General features: G+C 34.2%; 2 protein-coding genes across 3 annotated transcripts; both read left to right on the plus strand.

The window, feature by feature from the left end:
• The first annotated feature begins 108 nt into the window (after positions 1 to 108).
• On the plus strand, positions 109 to 3498 carry LOC113058603 (transmembrane protein 106B). Of its 2 annotated transcripts, XM_026226638.1 has the most exons (9): positions 128 to 232; positions 326 to 420; positions 798 to 990; positions 1179 to 1242; positions 1336 to 1495; positions 1691 to 1831; positions 2219 to 2268; positions 2343 to 2396; positions 2632 to 3498. In XM_026226638.1, exons 3-9 carry the CDS (start codon positions 810 to 812, stop codon positions 2750 to 2752), a joined length of 771 nt encoding a protein of 256 aa, XP_026082423.1. In that variant the 5' UTR covers positions 128 to 232; positions 326 to 420; positions 798 to 809; the 3' UTR covers positions 2753 to 3498. The 2 variants fall into 2 exon arrangements, with proteins under 2 accessions (XP_026082422.1, XP_026082423.1); XM_026226637.1 differs by lacking the exon at positions 326 to 420 and having other exon boundaries at positions 109 to 232.
• Positions 3499 to 9022: 5524 nt separating this feature from the next.
• Positions 9023 to 12119, plus strand: LOC113058604 (ADP-ribosylation factor-like protein 4A). The gene is made up of 2 exons (XM_026226639.1): positions 9023 to 9120; positions 10286 to 12119. Exon 2 carries the CDS (start codon positions 10365 to 10367, stop codon positions 10965 to 10967), a length of 603 nt encoding a protein of 200 aa, XP_026082424.1. The 5' UTR covers positions 9023 to 9120; positions 10286 to 10364; the 3' UTR covers positions 10968 to 12119.
• The last annotated feature ends 2273 nt before the right edge of the window (positions 12120 to 14392 follow it).

Below are 14392 nucleotides of genomic sequence, written 5' to 3' on the forward strand. Positions count from 1 at the left end.
TGGGCGGGGCTTAGTTGCAATCCCGCCTTATCCAATATGATTGGCTTGTACGAGAATCGCTCGTAGCTGTCGTCCAATCACACAACGTCAACAATGTACCATCATGCCGCTTATTAATGCAGGAGGCGGGGCTTCTTAGAATACTGGGGGAAAGAACAACAGTGTTGGAACAGAGTAACAATATAGCAACCGCAATTTTATATAAACAGAAGGCAGAACCCTTCAGTTGAAGGTACAAATACATTGATTCTTATCCTATCCACTATATTTTCATATCGAACCTTAAAATAAGAGTCATTTTGTATGGTGTTTAACCTGTTTTTAGGCCCGTTTGCTCTTACATCACGATGCATGTTCGTCATGTGCGTATTAATAATGCTCTCTGAATGCATCGATCTAAATGCGTTAATCTGAAGTCAAGTAAGTGCATTTCAATTTTGCATTGCTATGGCATAAATATAACGTCCCTATCAAGAACTCGAGATTTTCGTGTCCTCGCATCGGCTGTTATTATTTGCGTATCTGTTAAACATTAAGCAGGTTTACCAGGTTGAGGGATACTGACAATATATTGTTTAGTTGTTGAAAGTCAGAATATTTTGATAACACCATAAGACATTAACATCACGTATATTTTATAGACAGAATGACATTTTAAAACAGCCTGCACTATCATATTTTGTCACGTGGAAGATATATGTTTAAGTTCACCACTGCATAAACATATAGATATGAGTGATCTTTAATGACTTGTACTGTAATTCACTAAATTTGACAGATGATTTCTCTCTTTGAAGGCAGGCCAAACCATGGGGAAGTCTCTGTTTTCCTTGCCGAAGCAAAAAGAGGAGCAGGAGAATCTGATTGAAAGCACAGAGTCTCCTATTGAGGACAATAAACATGAAGTGTCACAGTTTCCATATGTTGAATTCACAGGTAGAGACAGCATCACCTGTCCTACTTGTCAAGGGACGGGGAGGATACCTAGAGGTGAGAACAGATCTTTCCATCCATCCATTTACCATCCAATACTATATATGTAATATCAACATATAGCTGCAACTTAACAAATTGTTCTTAATCTTAGTGGCATCAATAAATTGCTTGAATGAATCATTATTTGGACTTGTAAAGATGTAATGATGTGCACTTCCTTCCTATCCTGGACATTCTCACAGACCTAGAAAACCAACTAGTTGCTCTAATACCATACAGTGACCAGAGGCTGAAGCCAAGACGAACGTAAGTTAATTTCAATATCCGTTTCAAATCAGCATTGGATATATACTACGGTATCTATTTGATAACTGACTGGATATTCTTGCACTATCACAGGACATTGTACGTGTCTTTATCAGTCGTTCTGTGTCTGCTACTTTCTGGCTTGGCTGTATTCTTCCTGTTCCCTCAAACTATTGACGTTTCTTATGTTGGGGTGAAGTCAGCCTACGTCACATTCGACCGAGACCGGCGGATAATTTATCTAAATATCACGGTAATATCTATAGAAAACCCTTTTGATTAGTATTTCAGGTTTGTTGATCAAATATTATCTATTATTCTATTTTTTGTGTGGAGGGATTGGACTTGATAGTGAGATCAGATGGGACTTTTTGGAAAAGTCATGTTTTTTTTGTTGCCGTGTATATAATTAACTGTATTTAATAATAGTATTTTTTGACTTTCTCAGAATACCCTGAACATCACCAACAATAATTACTACTCAATTAGCGTTGCCAACATCACAGCACAGGTGCAGTTCTACAAGACTGTTATCGGAAAGTCTGTTGTCAGCAATGTCACCACCATCACCCCCCTGGATATGCGTCAGGTACATGTTAATTTATTCAGATATATTAATTAATGAATAATAATTGTATGTTAATACATATTTCAATAATAATATTTTTCATTATAAACCCAAATAAATCTGCAGCATTTTAACTTCGTAGTAATTATACAATTAATAATTAAAATATAATATAAAATTATTAGTCATGTAATATTTGTTATAGTATGGTGCTCTATAAAAATATGAAATATAATAGTGTATAATACAACCATACCAATCCATATCCTTACTGTTTCAAATTTATATACATGGTGAGGAAAATCACATTCAGTTTAACACTTTAAGAGAACAGAAAGAAATAAGTGCCCTGCATATGTGTGATTTCTAAGATAACAACTGCTATTAATGTCAGTGTTTCATTTTTAGGTTGATTTCACTGTTCCCACGATCATAGCAAATGAGATGAGCTACATATTGTGAGTATTTGCCAGTCAGGTCTTACATTAGACCTAAAACTTTTATCTTACTGATTGTGCATCTGTTTTTACAGTGACTACTGTACCATGCCGTCAATTAAAGTGCATAACATTGTTGTCATGATGCAGTAAGTATTCTTTAATGAAAAATCTGATTAATTTTTAATTTTAGTTGTTTGTTGAAAGAGTTTTTTTTTTTTAGAAAAATGTTACTGTATTTTTTTGTTATTCAGTGTTTTGTTGTTGTTGAAAAGAATGGTAGCTCTTTATTAGATAAAATAAGCATTAACCAAAGTATTATAATATTATATAATAAATAAATATGAATATTACATGATTGATACTATGTTCTCGTCTCTCCAGGATGACTGTAACTGTCTTGTACTTTGGCCACGCTGAGCAGGTGTCTCTGGAGAAGTACCTGTACGTGGACTGTGGCTCAAACACCACATCTTCACGTGGACACATGAATGTGATACAGTGACGGCGCTCCGTATGACCCACAGTCCGTCTTGTTCCCATGTCGTGAAACAAATGGCAGATGATGAAGTCTACACTGTAGGGTGACAACAAGATTGATCAGGAAGTTTCAGCCAGAGCTCTGATGTCTTTCTACACCATCATTATCGATTCTTTAGCACAGCGCTGAAGGTTTTGCTTGGATAGACAGAAGCACTTTAGTACATTTTGGGAAAAGGGATGAGAGCAGCTGAATATTTTACATAGAGCTGCAAACCACTTTGACTACTTCGTTACAATTGTATTTTTTCCTGTGCATTTGTTTTGTAATGTTAAACAGCTTGCTGCAATTTCCATTTGATCATGCTTATTTTATGGTTATGTAGCTCTTCGCGGAGCAGTAACTCTTGATTTTTTTTGAGTATGGTGTTAACATCAACATGCCAGCTTTCAGAAATGGAAATGGAGTTTATGGAAATGTTGTATTAATTCATATTTTGGAATTTTCCAACCTGTAAGACTGCAATATTTTTTCACTTCTCATTTTTCTGGGAGAATGAAGGTCTAAACTTACGTTTAAAAAAACGTAAAAAAAAAGAAGAAAGGAATGCGTACAGGTTTGAGGGTGAGTAAATGAAGACAGAATTTTGAAAAGTAAATTTTAACCAGTGAATGGGGGTAAAGATTTTGAAGCCCTCCAAAAATTAATCCATCCAATATAAAAAGTGCTCCACATGGCTCTGGGAGTTAATAAAGGCCATCTGAAACAAAGCGATGTCTTTTTGTAAGAAAAATATCCATCTTTAAAACTTTATAAACTGTAATCGCTAGCTTAGCTTGCGCTTGGTCCATTTCATGTCATATGTCATAATTGTTTTAATGTAAATTATGACTTGTGGTTTCATCTCATACTTGAGACTTCATATGTCATGATTTTAACTTTTTTTTATTTACTCGGTAGGGGATTTTAGAATTCCATCTTTTTGCCATAATTATGGTTTACCTTAGCATGATTTTTTTTTTCGTATGTGGCAGAAATGGGCTTCCACAGTATCAATCCTTCGGAATATTACTAGAGAGTCCCAAGATTACTATTCAAGTCACAACATAATTTATTGTATACAACATTAAAACAGTCTTTGAGCAATTCCAGCATATTTTGATGAACAGAAAGCAGAAAGATAACATTTAAATGTCTTTACCGTTTTTGATCGAATTCTTATATATGTACCTATTAAATATATAATTATTACCAATTAAACATGATAAAACTGGTATACTGAGGTAAGGATTCTAAAATGTTTTTGGAAGCCTTTTGGCGCCACCTTGTGGACAACATTGCACACACAAGACAGTATTTCCATTCGTCTATGTGAACTTTAAAGACTTAAACCAAAAAGAAAAAGATCACAGTGAAACAATAAAGACTTTTTCCCTCTTGGGAAAGTAGTTTAATAACCTAAATAAACATGAGGAAACATGCTCTCTGTGCTGTATGAGTGTGTTTACAGTAGGCCTATGTGTCTTATCAATATACTGAGCTTGTTCTGGACTAAAATGATAGAGATCTACAGTAAATCTCTAAAATGGACTTTATTAATGAAACATCTTTACATTTGGTGGTCAATTGTGATTAATGGGACTAGGACCTGACAATATCATCAGATGCTGTGTACCAAGAGAGTGTGTATCCAAACCAAAGCCGAATTGAAAGAGAATGGATGGCACAGACCTTTAGTGAGCAGATAACCGAGGTGCTGACTGTACAAATCTGACAAGGGCCATCAAAAAGAATCAGTGTCCATCATATACATCTACAAAACGGATAAACAGATCATTTTCAACCAGTTTGTAAGTAATACTGAATACACTTTTAGTTTAGAACTTAATCACTTTGATTTGGCAGTTCAGTGCTTGTGTGGTTTGTCACCTTTTCCTTCACAATGCACTTGAGCTTGTAGGACTTTTTAAAGCCTTGACCAAGAACTCTGACAGAAGAACAGATGCCATAAAAAATATTATTGGAAAAATTAAATTAAGATATGCATTTCATTAAAAAAATATCGCACCAAATAGCATCTGCAAATGAAAGACGCTCCTTTCTCAGAACTATGTAAATAACCTTCATTTCCACCACAGAGACAAACAATTTTGCGACCTATCAAGTATTTCAAAATGTTATTGCTCTTATTTACCGGGGAAGTTGAAAGTGAGTTATATATTTAAGATGAAATTAAACACACTAAAGTGTATGAAAAATCAGTTGAAAGTAGGCTATTTTTAAGTAGTGTCTTCATCTTCAGTCAAGCATTTGATCAAATAGACATTAAAATGCTGCCTATGAAATTAGGAGTAGCAAAACAAAGAAGATTGGAGCCATTTATAAAAATGTAAAAAAATATATAAAATAAATCATCACATCATCACAGAATGCTACACATGATGAAAAAAATTTAGTGTAGAGGAAACTTGTGACTTTTGTTAGTTGTTAAAAAAAATAGTTGGCCTACTAGTCTGAAAATGGTTTTTAAGAGAGTTTATTTTCTAAATGTCCACAGGGATAGAAGTGCCCACAGAAGAAACACCCATGATTTGCAAAATTGATCTTACTTACTGCCTGAATAGATAACCAGAGGTTAATATTTTCAGTAGCCTACATCTTTTAGAGAAGATATGTGTTTTTGCTCTTCTGTGTCATTATCCACAAGATATGGCTCTGCTTATGGTGACCTTACGGAGTATTAACGAGAATTATTCTCCACTGACTCTCCACTGCTGGGCATCAGCATAATGTAAATAAGCCAAAGTTCTACTCTGAGAAAGTTAAACACAATCTGTTGTGTGATGCCTGCGAGACTTTGTGAAGAAATCACATAACCAGAGGCCATCTGTTAAACTGTTTTTATCAAGGCCACTCCTTCTCAAAGAAGATGTGAATAACATTCACGGGATGAAGATTGAGCAGTGGCATAACACCATATGTTTCTCTACGAGAGGTGGTGACAGTCTGTATGAAATAATTAAATTTTTCCTCCACACTGTATATTTTTACTGAATGATACTCATTAGGCAGAACGAAACCACAACATAGCATCCCAGCGTTTTTACTTTGAGATGGATAAAAGAGGGAATGCTGTAAGACAGCTGTGACTCCTAATGAGAAAAGCAGACGGTAAACAGTCATCAGTAGCAAAACTTTTCCATGACCTAAAGGTGCAATTAGCAATTAAAATAACACAAAGTCTAAATGCTGCAAATAAATAAAGATGAACTAAAGTGTTAGAAAAAAAAACAGATATCGTTCGCTGGTGTACTCTAATATCGTTATCTTTATAGTTATCGTTCTTGCTGTTGAACGGGGCTTACACTCTTAATAAATACCAACACCAATACCAATTCCCTCAGTACCCTCCACTGTAATCACATTGAAGGCTTTTTATTATTATAACTGCTTAATCTTTCAGAAACATTTTTTCTGGTCTGTTAGTGAAATTGTATTTGCTCGTAATGTATTCACAATATGTTAGCTTTATCTGTTTTCTTCATCTATTCCCATCCTCAACCTTGATCTTAAAATGCAAAAGAAACCATAAAAAATTTAAGTAAATTATTAATTTCCAGTGACTGCTGCTTTTATTACAGATCGTTATAGAAAAGTAATCTTTATCTCTATTACTCAAGTTATCTTTTCTATAAATTATGTGATATTATAAGAGGATTAGATTTGATCTGTATAAAAATGGAAATCGAGAGAGTTGGTATATTTAAATGAGTTGTTTGCTAACCTCTGCTGGTTGTGATTTGAAAGATTTGAACTTTTGCATTAACTTATAAAAGACAAAAGAAACTTAATTATAACATCAATTAAAGAGGAATAATTTAAAGCCAAATTGAGAATTAAAGAAATTAAATTATGAACGTGTGATATTTGTTGCTAAAAACTTCAGAAAGCATTAATAGCCTATAACCTGCACCCCACCCCCCACGTTTTTACGGTCAGGATTATTTTTTATCACTTAAAATAACTGATTGAAGATATGTCTCATAGGTATTTAAAGTGACTTTAATTCATAGTTAGATGGTTGCTAAGACGTCTCTTTGTTTCCTCAACAATGTCCCCACTGTGCTCTGTCCATCACACACAGAGTCTCTGAATGAGAACTTTTGCTGCTTGGAAACCTTGTTGTATCCAGTACTCTATGCTGAGCTGGCTTTAATAAATAAATAAATAAATAAATTGTATCACACACATCAATTTGAACTCTTTACTATCTACTTTGTCATGGCTGAATGACAGCCACTCTGCTGTAAGAAATGTAAGTGATTTTAGCAATTCTTCATTTAAATTGTAAGGTTGATAGAAATAGATATAAATTATTTATTTATTTTATACGTTTTTTTTTTCTTAATTGTGTTGTTATATTATGTCTTATTATTAATTTAATGTTATATAATTACGTCTATCACCTAAATGTAATCTTATGCCTACTTTTGCATATGAAATGCATTTATAGATCCTTAATTAAGATAATATTACATGTATGAGGTTGTTAATGAACAATTTTATATATCGTACATATCACTAAAAAAAATTGCATAATAATAATTTGCACTCCGAAATTTCTAATAAATTTCTCAAATAATTACAAAGAATCTGCAGGGAACACACTGAATTAAAAGTGAAATTTTGAAGTAGAAAGACTGAAATACTATTTTCTTGTAAAAGGTACTCCGATGATCATTGTTTAATCTACTAATTGTGTATGGTTTGGTCTCAGATTATTGCTCTGAGCATTAAAATCACAAAATCACAAACTCCCATGTGTGTTGACTTCAGAAGAAAGCAGCTCTTTTCTGTGAGTCAAAACTTGATCTCAAGCAGGAGTTGTGGACTCGTCCCCCCCACACCCAGTAATTCCCGTTGATCCATGGAATATAAAAGCCCCTGACTTTACCCCAAAACTGTACAGATCTTTGAGTTTGCCACAGATCAAGAGCAAAAACATTCACCTGGTTAAATCAAATAATACTGTGGAAGAAAAAATATTTTATTTTGGAAAAGATTAATGATGTTACTCCCTTATAGTTTTGCCTGGACTTGAGCAAAAGGGATGTACAGCAACAACATTTATCACGTTCTCTCTAGTGATCAGCAGGGATGTATCCAGTGGGGCCTTACAAAGAACCAAATCTTCATAACTTCAGACTTGTAAATTTGTAATAAGTTTATGGCACACATTATCTGCATTGCACAACATCAACACTAGATGACAGTCTTTATAAGACATTTAAACACTCTTAATGTGACTGCAGTGTGCTGAGGGAATGTCAGATACATTGACTTCTTTAGAAAAGGATCCTGGCTGTACTTGATCTTAGAATATCAGTCCCCAAACAAAATAACTTTCATCAAGACATCCTAATTAAAAACAGAGAGAAATATGAATGGTTTTTTTTTTTTTTTTTTTTTTAAACACTTAAAATTGGGTTGGCATAAACTGTGTTGCATATGGTTGCCCTTGTTTTACCACTGTAATCAATCTTTTAGTACGTATCTAATAACAGTCATAAAATCCATTATATAGAACAAAGGTCAAATACTTTATGGCTTGATTTCATTTTATTTCAATCTTTTCATAGACACACAGTAAGCAAAATGGATACTTTCAAACCAGCAGAGCTTAAAGACTCGTACTAAAATACTCATGCCACGGCCTCCAAAATCAGCTTCTTATACAGTGAGCACAGAGTGAACTCTCATATTTATCTTGTAACACTTTACTTCTTGTGTTATAGAGACATCACCACAGAAGAAGAGTAAACAGTGCCTTTTCTAAGTAAATAGAAAAGTTGACCAACTCCTGGAGGAAATTAATCTGTTTTAAGACAAAAAAAAAGAATAAATAAATAATAATAATTTTGTGTTGTGGTGTGCAGATAAGGCTAGTTTAAACATCAATTTTCTGTTTTGTCTAATGAGTCCTACTGTTTTATGGAGAACCCCACTTTATTGTAAACACAAACTTTTCTTTTTTTCCTTTTTTATTTTGTCTTTTCATTTTTTAGATAAATTGTCAGCTTACAGAACAATGCTACAAAGAAAATGTTAGAATGATTAATTATATTTTGTTATTAAATGAATTAATAAATTAATTATTAATATATCTTGAGAAATACCAACAACAAAGACGTAATAAATGAAGCAATTTTGTAGCTTTCTTATTGTGTTTCTCTTTTTGCATACATTATGGGCGCATGACCTCCGTTGACCAATCATTTTAAAGATAAACAAATGAGCTGCTGCTGCGCGCGTGCTGGGTCGGTCAGTAACGCGCAGAGCAGAGCGAGGGTGTCGTTGAATCACGCTTTCTTGCGAAGTATGAAGTCTGAACGGTAAGTTAAATGGGCGACTGTGGTAAGAGTTTAGTTTTAAACCATTTAACTAACAATGAGGAATATAGGCTCCGCTGTATCTTAGGTAAAAGTAGGTTTTGTCAGCGCGTCAATAATTAATTCATGTTGGCCCAAAACGCGAGCTGCAGTTCACGCGTTTTAAGCATCCACAGATTTTCTCTTAAGATGCGGTCACATAGATTAAGTTTATACTTTCATTAAATACGGATATAGTTCGTTTAGGTTGGAGAAATAGGAGGTCTACGTGGACTTTGGGTTAATTCAGAAAAGTTTCGATTCGACAGGTGGACGCGTGTGACTTCCGGATGAATGCCCTCACCGCGTCAGCGGAGCTCTGTTATCACGCTCACTTTTATTGTTAGACCACTCTATTTATCTGTTCCTAGGAAATATTGCATAATTGAGCTTCATTTCAGAGCGGTTTGCTCCTGTGGGTTTACAGACTCCTGTTCAAGTTAATATATTTTTTATTCCTAGCAATTCGTAATTTATGCCAAAATGTGCGCGGTTTTATGTAATATATTCTGAGACTTTTCGTTTTTAATGTTTCTATACCTGTACATTTATAGAAATAATGTTTATTAATGTACACGTTTAGACACTGCTTTTAAATTCCTTTCAGTAAAAGTGTGACCGAAAAAAAAAAGTTGAAAAGTTATTAAAATATTACAAAATGTCTTTATTTTGCAAATGAAAAATGGTAAACGTTGGAATTTAGTTACTACTGCAAGCCATGTCATGAGCTTAAGGTAGTCAGGCTGGTTTGGAGCAGGTTATTTAGGGGTGTTTTCTAGCTCTTACCAGCTTGATCAAGATCTACCTTTTTAGTGTCAGCCCCATCAGCTGAAAGTCCATTCTTCATCTAGTAAATCGATGATAAGACAACCTTAAAAGCTGTAAATGTTTTATGATATGGCCTATGATAGCTCAAAACAGTTTGATTGATGATCGTAATCCATCAGCGAAGTTCTTAAAAATAAGCCGCTTTACCTGAAAGTCTCGTTTTGTTTGGCATGTGAAGTGGTCCGTTTTTAAATCAGACCCTCAAAAAATTATTAATTGTGGTTTTGCAGTCAGGCAGATTGTATTAGATCAATCAAAAGACATTTAAAAAAACATCATATTTTTGTGTATGAACTTTTAGGCAAGCACTGGATTTGCATCTGGTATTTTGGACCTATGGAACATCATCCTAAACTCATATTCTTATACTCCTGAGAGAAATGGGGAACGGAATTTCAGAGCAGCCCAGCTTTCTATCCAGTCTTCCGTTCTGTAATTCTCTTCACATCGCTATTCTGGGTCTGGACTTTGCAGGCAAAACGACGGTCCTGTACCGTCTGCAGTTCAATGAGTTTGTCAACACTGTCCCCACCAAAGGTTTCAATGCAGAGAAAGTCAGAGTACCTCTTGGGGACTCACAAACGGTGACGTTTCACTTTTGGGACGTTGGCGGGCAGGAGAAACTGCGCCCTCTTTGGAAGTCCTATACACGTGGCACAGATGGCATCGTGTTTGTTGTGGACTCTTTGGATGCGGAGAGAATGGAAGAGGCAAAGACGGAGCTTTACAAAATCGCCCGATCCTCTGAAAATCAAGGAGTGCCTGTGTTGATTATTGCTAACAAGCAGGACTTGAGACAGGCTCTGTCACTGTCACAGATAGAGACCATGCTGGCACTCAAAGAACTGGGACCCTCTACGCCGTGGCACCTGCAGTCCACCTGTGCCATCATTGGTGACGGTCTCAAAGAGGGACTCGAAAGACTTCATGACATGATCCTAAAACGAAGAAAGATGCTCAAACAGCAAAAAAAGAAAAAATAGACCGTATATAAAAGGGGGGAAAAAGGACTATACAAGTTGATAGTTGTAAACTGTCATTTTTACGTGCCCCGAGTTGGTTAGAACCAACAAGTTGTTTACTTTCTTGTTTACTACTCTAGTTGTTTACTTCTGGTCATAGACTTAGAAATAATATAAACCTAATATAAAGATATTTTAATACACTGAAAAGTGATTTGTGTTGAAGGTTTATTTCAAATTTTTATTTGCAATAAAAGGGCTTTCTGTGTTAATTCTAAAATTGTTATATGTAATATTTTAACACATATACAGTACATCTGCCAAATCTTGTCATTTTAGGGTCAGGTATTAAGGTGTTAAAAAGAATAACTCGCCCAAGAAAAACCTGTGAATGAAAACTTATTTACATAATTTTATGTTCATGTTTCTCCCTGAATAATTACTTGAATTTCATTTATTTTTGCACAAAACTATAGGCATGCACAATATCAGTTTCATATCAGTTAAAGGTCAAGATTTTTGGGGGGTATTAAATTGTGCATGCTCTTTAGTTTATATTTAGATTATATTTGAAGTAATCTCATGCTTAATTCAAGTTAATTTTTAACAACACAAAATATGTAATCACCATTAAATGTAATCTTTAGCCAATCAATTGGAATATAAGTCTTTCATGCTGTACATTATAATGTTGTGGTGCTTAAATTGATTTTAGTTGTTTAATTTTTATTTATTTTTTATTATTAAAACTTTCGATAAAGATTTTTAATATAGATTTAGCGATTATTGTCCATAACATGATATCTAAATAATTATTAGCTTATTAGTATGGCGCAGTATTTTAATACGATATATTCCTAATCATATTCCAATTAGAAAATGTACAATGTAAAGCACAAGTTATATGGATTGCTTTTCTGATAACTTTATGATGCCTTTGTGACACTTTTGGAGGATTAATGATTCAATCCCTATTCATTGTAATTTTTTAGTCTTTTGTGTTTTACAAAAGTAAGTCATACAGGTTGGTGAGTAAATGACCAAAATGTTAGTTTTGGTTGAACTATCCCTTTAACACATTCCTTTAAAATTGCTTGGAGCCTTGTACCACCACATTCTTCTTTGGTTTAGTAATACTAAGGTGAGAATAAAAAGCAAATGCCTCATACATTACGAAACCTTAGCCCCCTCTGTCTGTTATCAGATTAGAAACGCACCTATGATGCATCACCTTGCAGCCATTAGAAACACTGAAAGAGCTCAACTGGACGGGGATTTGTAGGATTTATCTGCTGTGTATCTATCACATGCTCCTCTAAATTCCAGTCCTGCCTCGTAAATCCAGAGCGACTGGGACTCTTCCCTCCCCGTTCCATTAATGTCAGTAATGCTCAGCTGGGATGGTGACGGACTGGAAAAAATCTGCTGTGCAGTTTCCTTTCCCACACTTTCGACAGATACTGAACTTCAAGTCAGTTTCACACCTGCAGGCTTTGGAAACCTGTTAGTTCACTGTATTTTTATTTCAAAATCCTGACTTTTTTCCCCCCACAATTCTGACTTTTTTCTAGAATTTTGAGGTTTCATCCCACAGTTCGGACTTTTCTCGGAATCCCATTGTGGAAGCAAGTTTCCTTACTAGGTTCACAGTGCAGATTTTATGCAAAATCTATTTCTCTGCAACCTTTTGTTTAGAGATTATGTGAATCCCCTCTTTTCTTTTCTCTGAACCACTCTTTGGTAAAGAATACAATGTACAGAAACAGGGAGTTTTCTTTGTTTTGATACATAGCAGTTTTCTAGCTAGTTTTCTCCTGATTCCCAATGCCTTTTTCCCATTGTTGGTACTTTCACTGGTCAAAATCAGTTTTAGACATTGTTTCAAGGAAAGCGATGAGCTTGTGTTCAGTTCTCTCAGGAACCCTGCAGTGAGATTGTGTGGGAAAGAGAGAGGTGTAGTGACCTGGCTCTCCATGCAGATCCCTTCTCACTCCCCTGAGTCTGTATCTGATGACAGTGTGTTGGCAGACTGCTTTTGTTCAGCTTTGCTCTCATCTCATTCCAGCTTGAAGGATGAGGTCAGGGTAGATGGGGGGTCTAGCTGTTTTTTCTGTCCTTTTGTCTAAAAAATAATTTCTCAGTGGGTTCAAACGGGTGCTGCACTCATGTTAGACCTTGTCAAGTGTTCATTCTGACAAACATTATTAGATTAGGAGACTTTATGGGCTAAATAAGTAATGTTTTGGTGTTTTAGAACTAAGTAAACATTGTGTTCTGTAACTGCAATGGTCTGGTTTATATCAGTGTGCTTCCACAGATAATGTGATCACTGCAAAGTTCTTAATCATGTTTAGTGTGGTAAATACTGATTGTGTTTAATCCCTATGGGTTTAGTTGTCATAAGGACTGTATTCATCCTGATGCTTGTAGGTCCAGCCATGTCTGATCGAGCCTCTGCGATAAATTACTGCATTGAGAAACTAGCTGGTGCATGTCTCTAAGAATCATTGGTACCTGAGTTCCCACGGTCATGGAAAAGTTTTTTTAAATTCTGATTTCTGATCCTGTTTAAGTCATGAAATTTAGTTGAAACATCTAATGAATTTTAATGGTATATCTAAGTTATTTGTATTTTTCCCAAAGCTATATAATTGCTTGAAAATATTAATTTGGCTCGAAACTCTTAGAATTTTGGGGTAATTTTTTTTTTTTTTTTTTTTTTTTTTTTAAAGCTTATGCTCAACCTGGCTGCATTTATTAGATATAAAATATGGACAGCAAAATATTACTGCAATTTTAAAATGAATGTTTTCTGTTTTCATATATTTTAAAATACAAATTATTCCTGTGATGGCAAAGCTGATTTTTTAGTGTAACATGATTCTTTCTGAAATCATCCTAATATGATGATTTGCTGATTTATTTTTGTTTTTAATTATTGTTGTGCTAATTTTTTTTTTTTCTTTTGGGTGGAGTCTTTGATGAAAAGAAAGTTTAAGAGAGCAGCCTTTATTTGAAATAGCAATGTTGAAATTCATAATAATTGAAAAGTCTTTGCTGTCTCTTTTGATCAATTTAATGCATCCATGCTTTATAAAAGTATTAGTATTTAAGTATTAATTTCTTAAAAAATAAATATATGTATATATATATATATATATATATATATATATATATATATATATATATATATATATATATATATATATATATATATATATATACACCATAACTTCTGTAAAAATATCCAGTTTTTGGAACAGTAGTGTATTTGTAATTATTATATATATTTTTACATTTAATTTGAATTGAAAGGCAATGTTTTCAGTAACAATGTACATTGCATGGCTTCAGAGGACAATTTATAGCTTTCTTGACAGCCTCTGTCCCTTTTTATACTGGCATAAACATTTACAACATGAAATGTCCATTTTCTGAAATATCTC

Source organism: Carassius auratus, chromosome 40 (assembly GCF_003368295.1).
Source record: "Carassius auratus strain Wakin chromosome 40, ASM336829v1, whole genome shotgun sequence".
In the NCBI taxonomy this organism is placed as follows: Eukaryota; Metazoa; Chordata; class Actinopteri; order Cypriniformes; family Cyprinidae; genus Carassius; species Carassius auratus.

Bases quoted from the DNA above. Each gene is read 5' to 3' on its own strand.
- LOC113058603 (XM_026226637.1), top strand. From the start codon at position 810: ATGGGGAAGTCTCTGTTTTCCTTGCCGAAGCAAAAAGAGGAGCAGGAG. The intron at 991-1,178 runs GTGAGAACAGAT...ACATTCTCACAG, and splicing joins GACGGGGAGGATACCTAGAG to ACCTAGAAAACCAACTAGTT. The intron at 2,397-2,631 runs GTAAGTATTCTT...TCGTCTCTCCAG, and splicing joins AACATTGTTGTCATGATGCA to GATGACTGTAACTGTCTTGT.
- LOC113058604 (XM_026226639.1), top strand. From the start codon at position 10,365: ATGGGGAACGGAATTTCAGAGCAGCCCAGCTTTCTATCCAGTCTTCCG.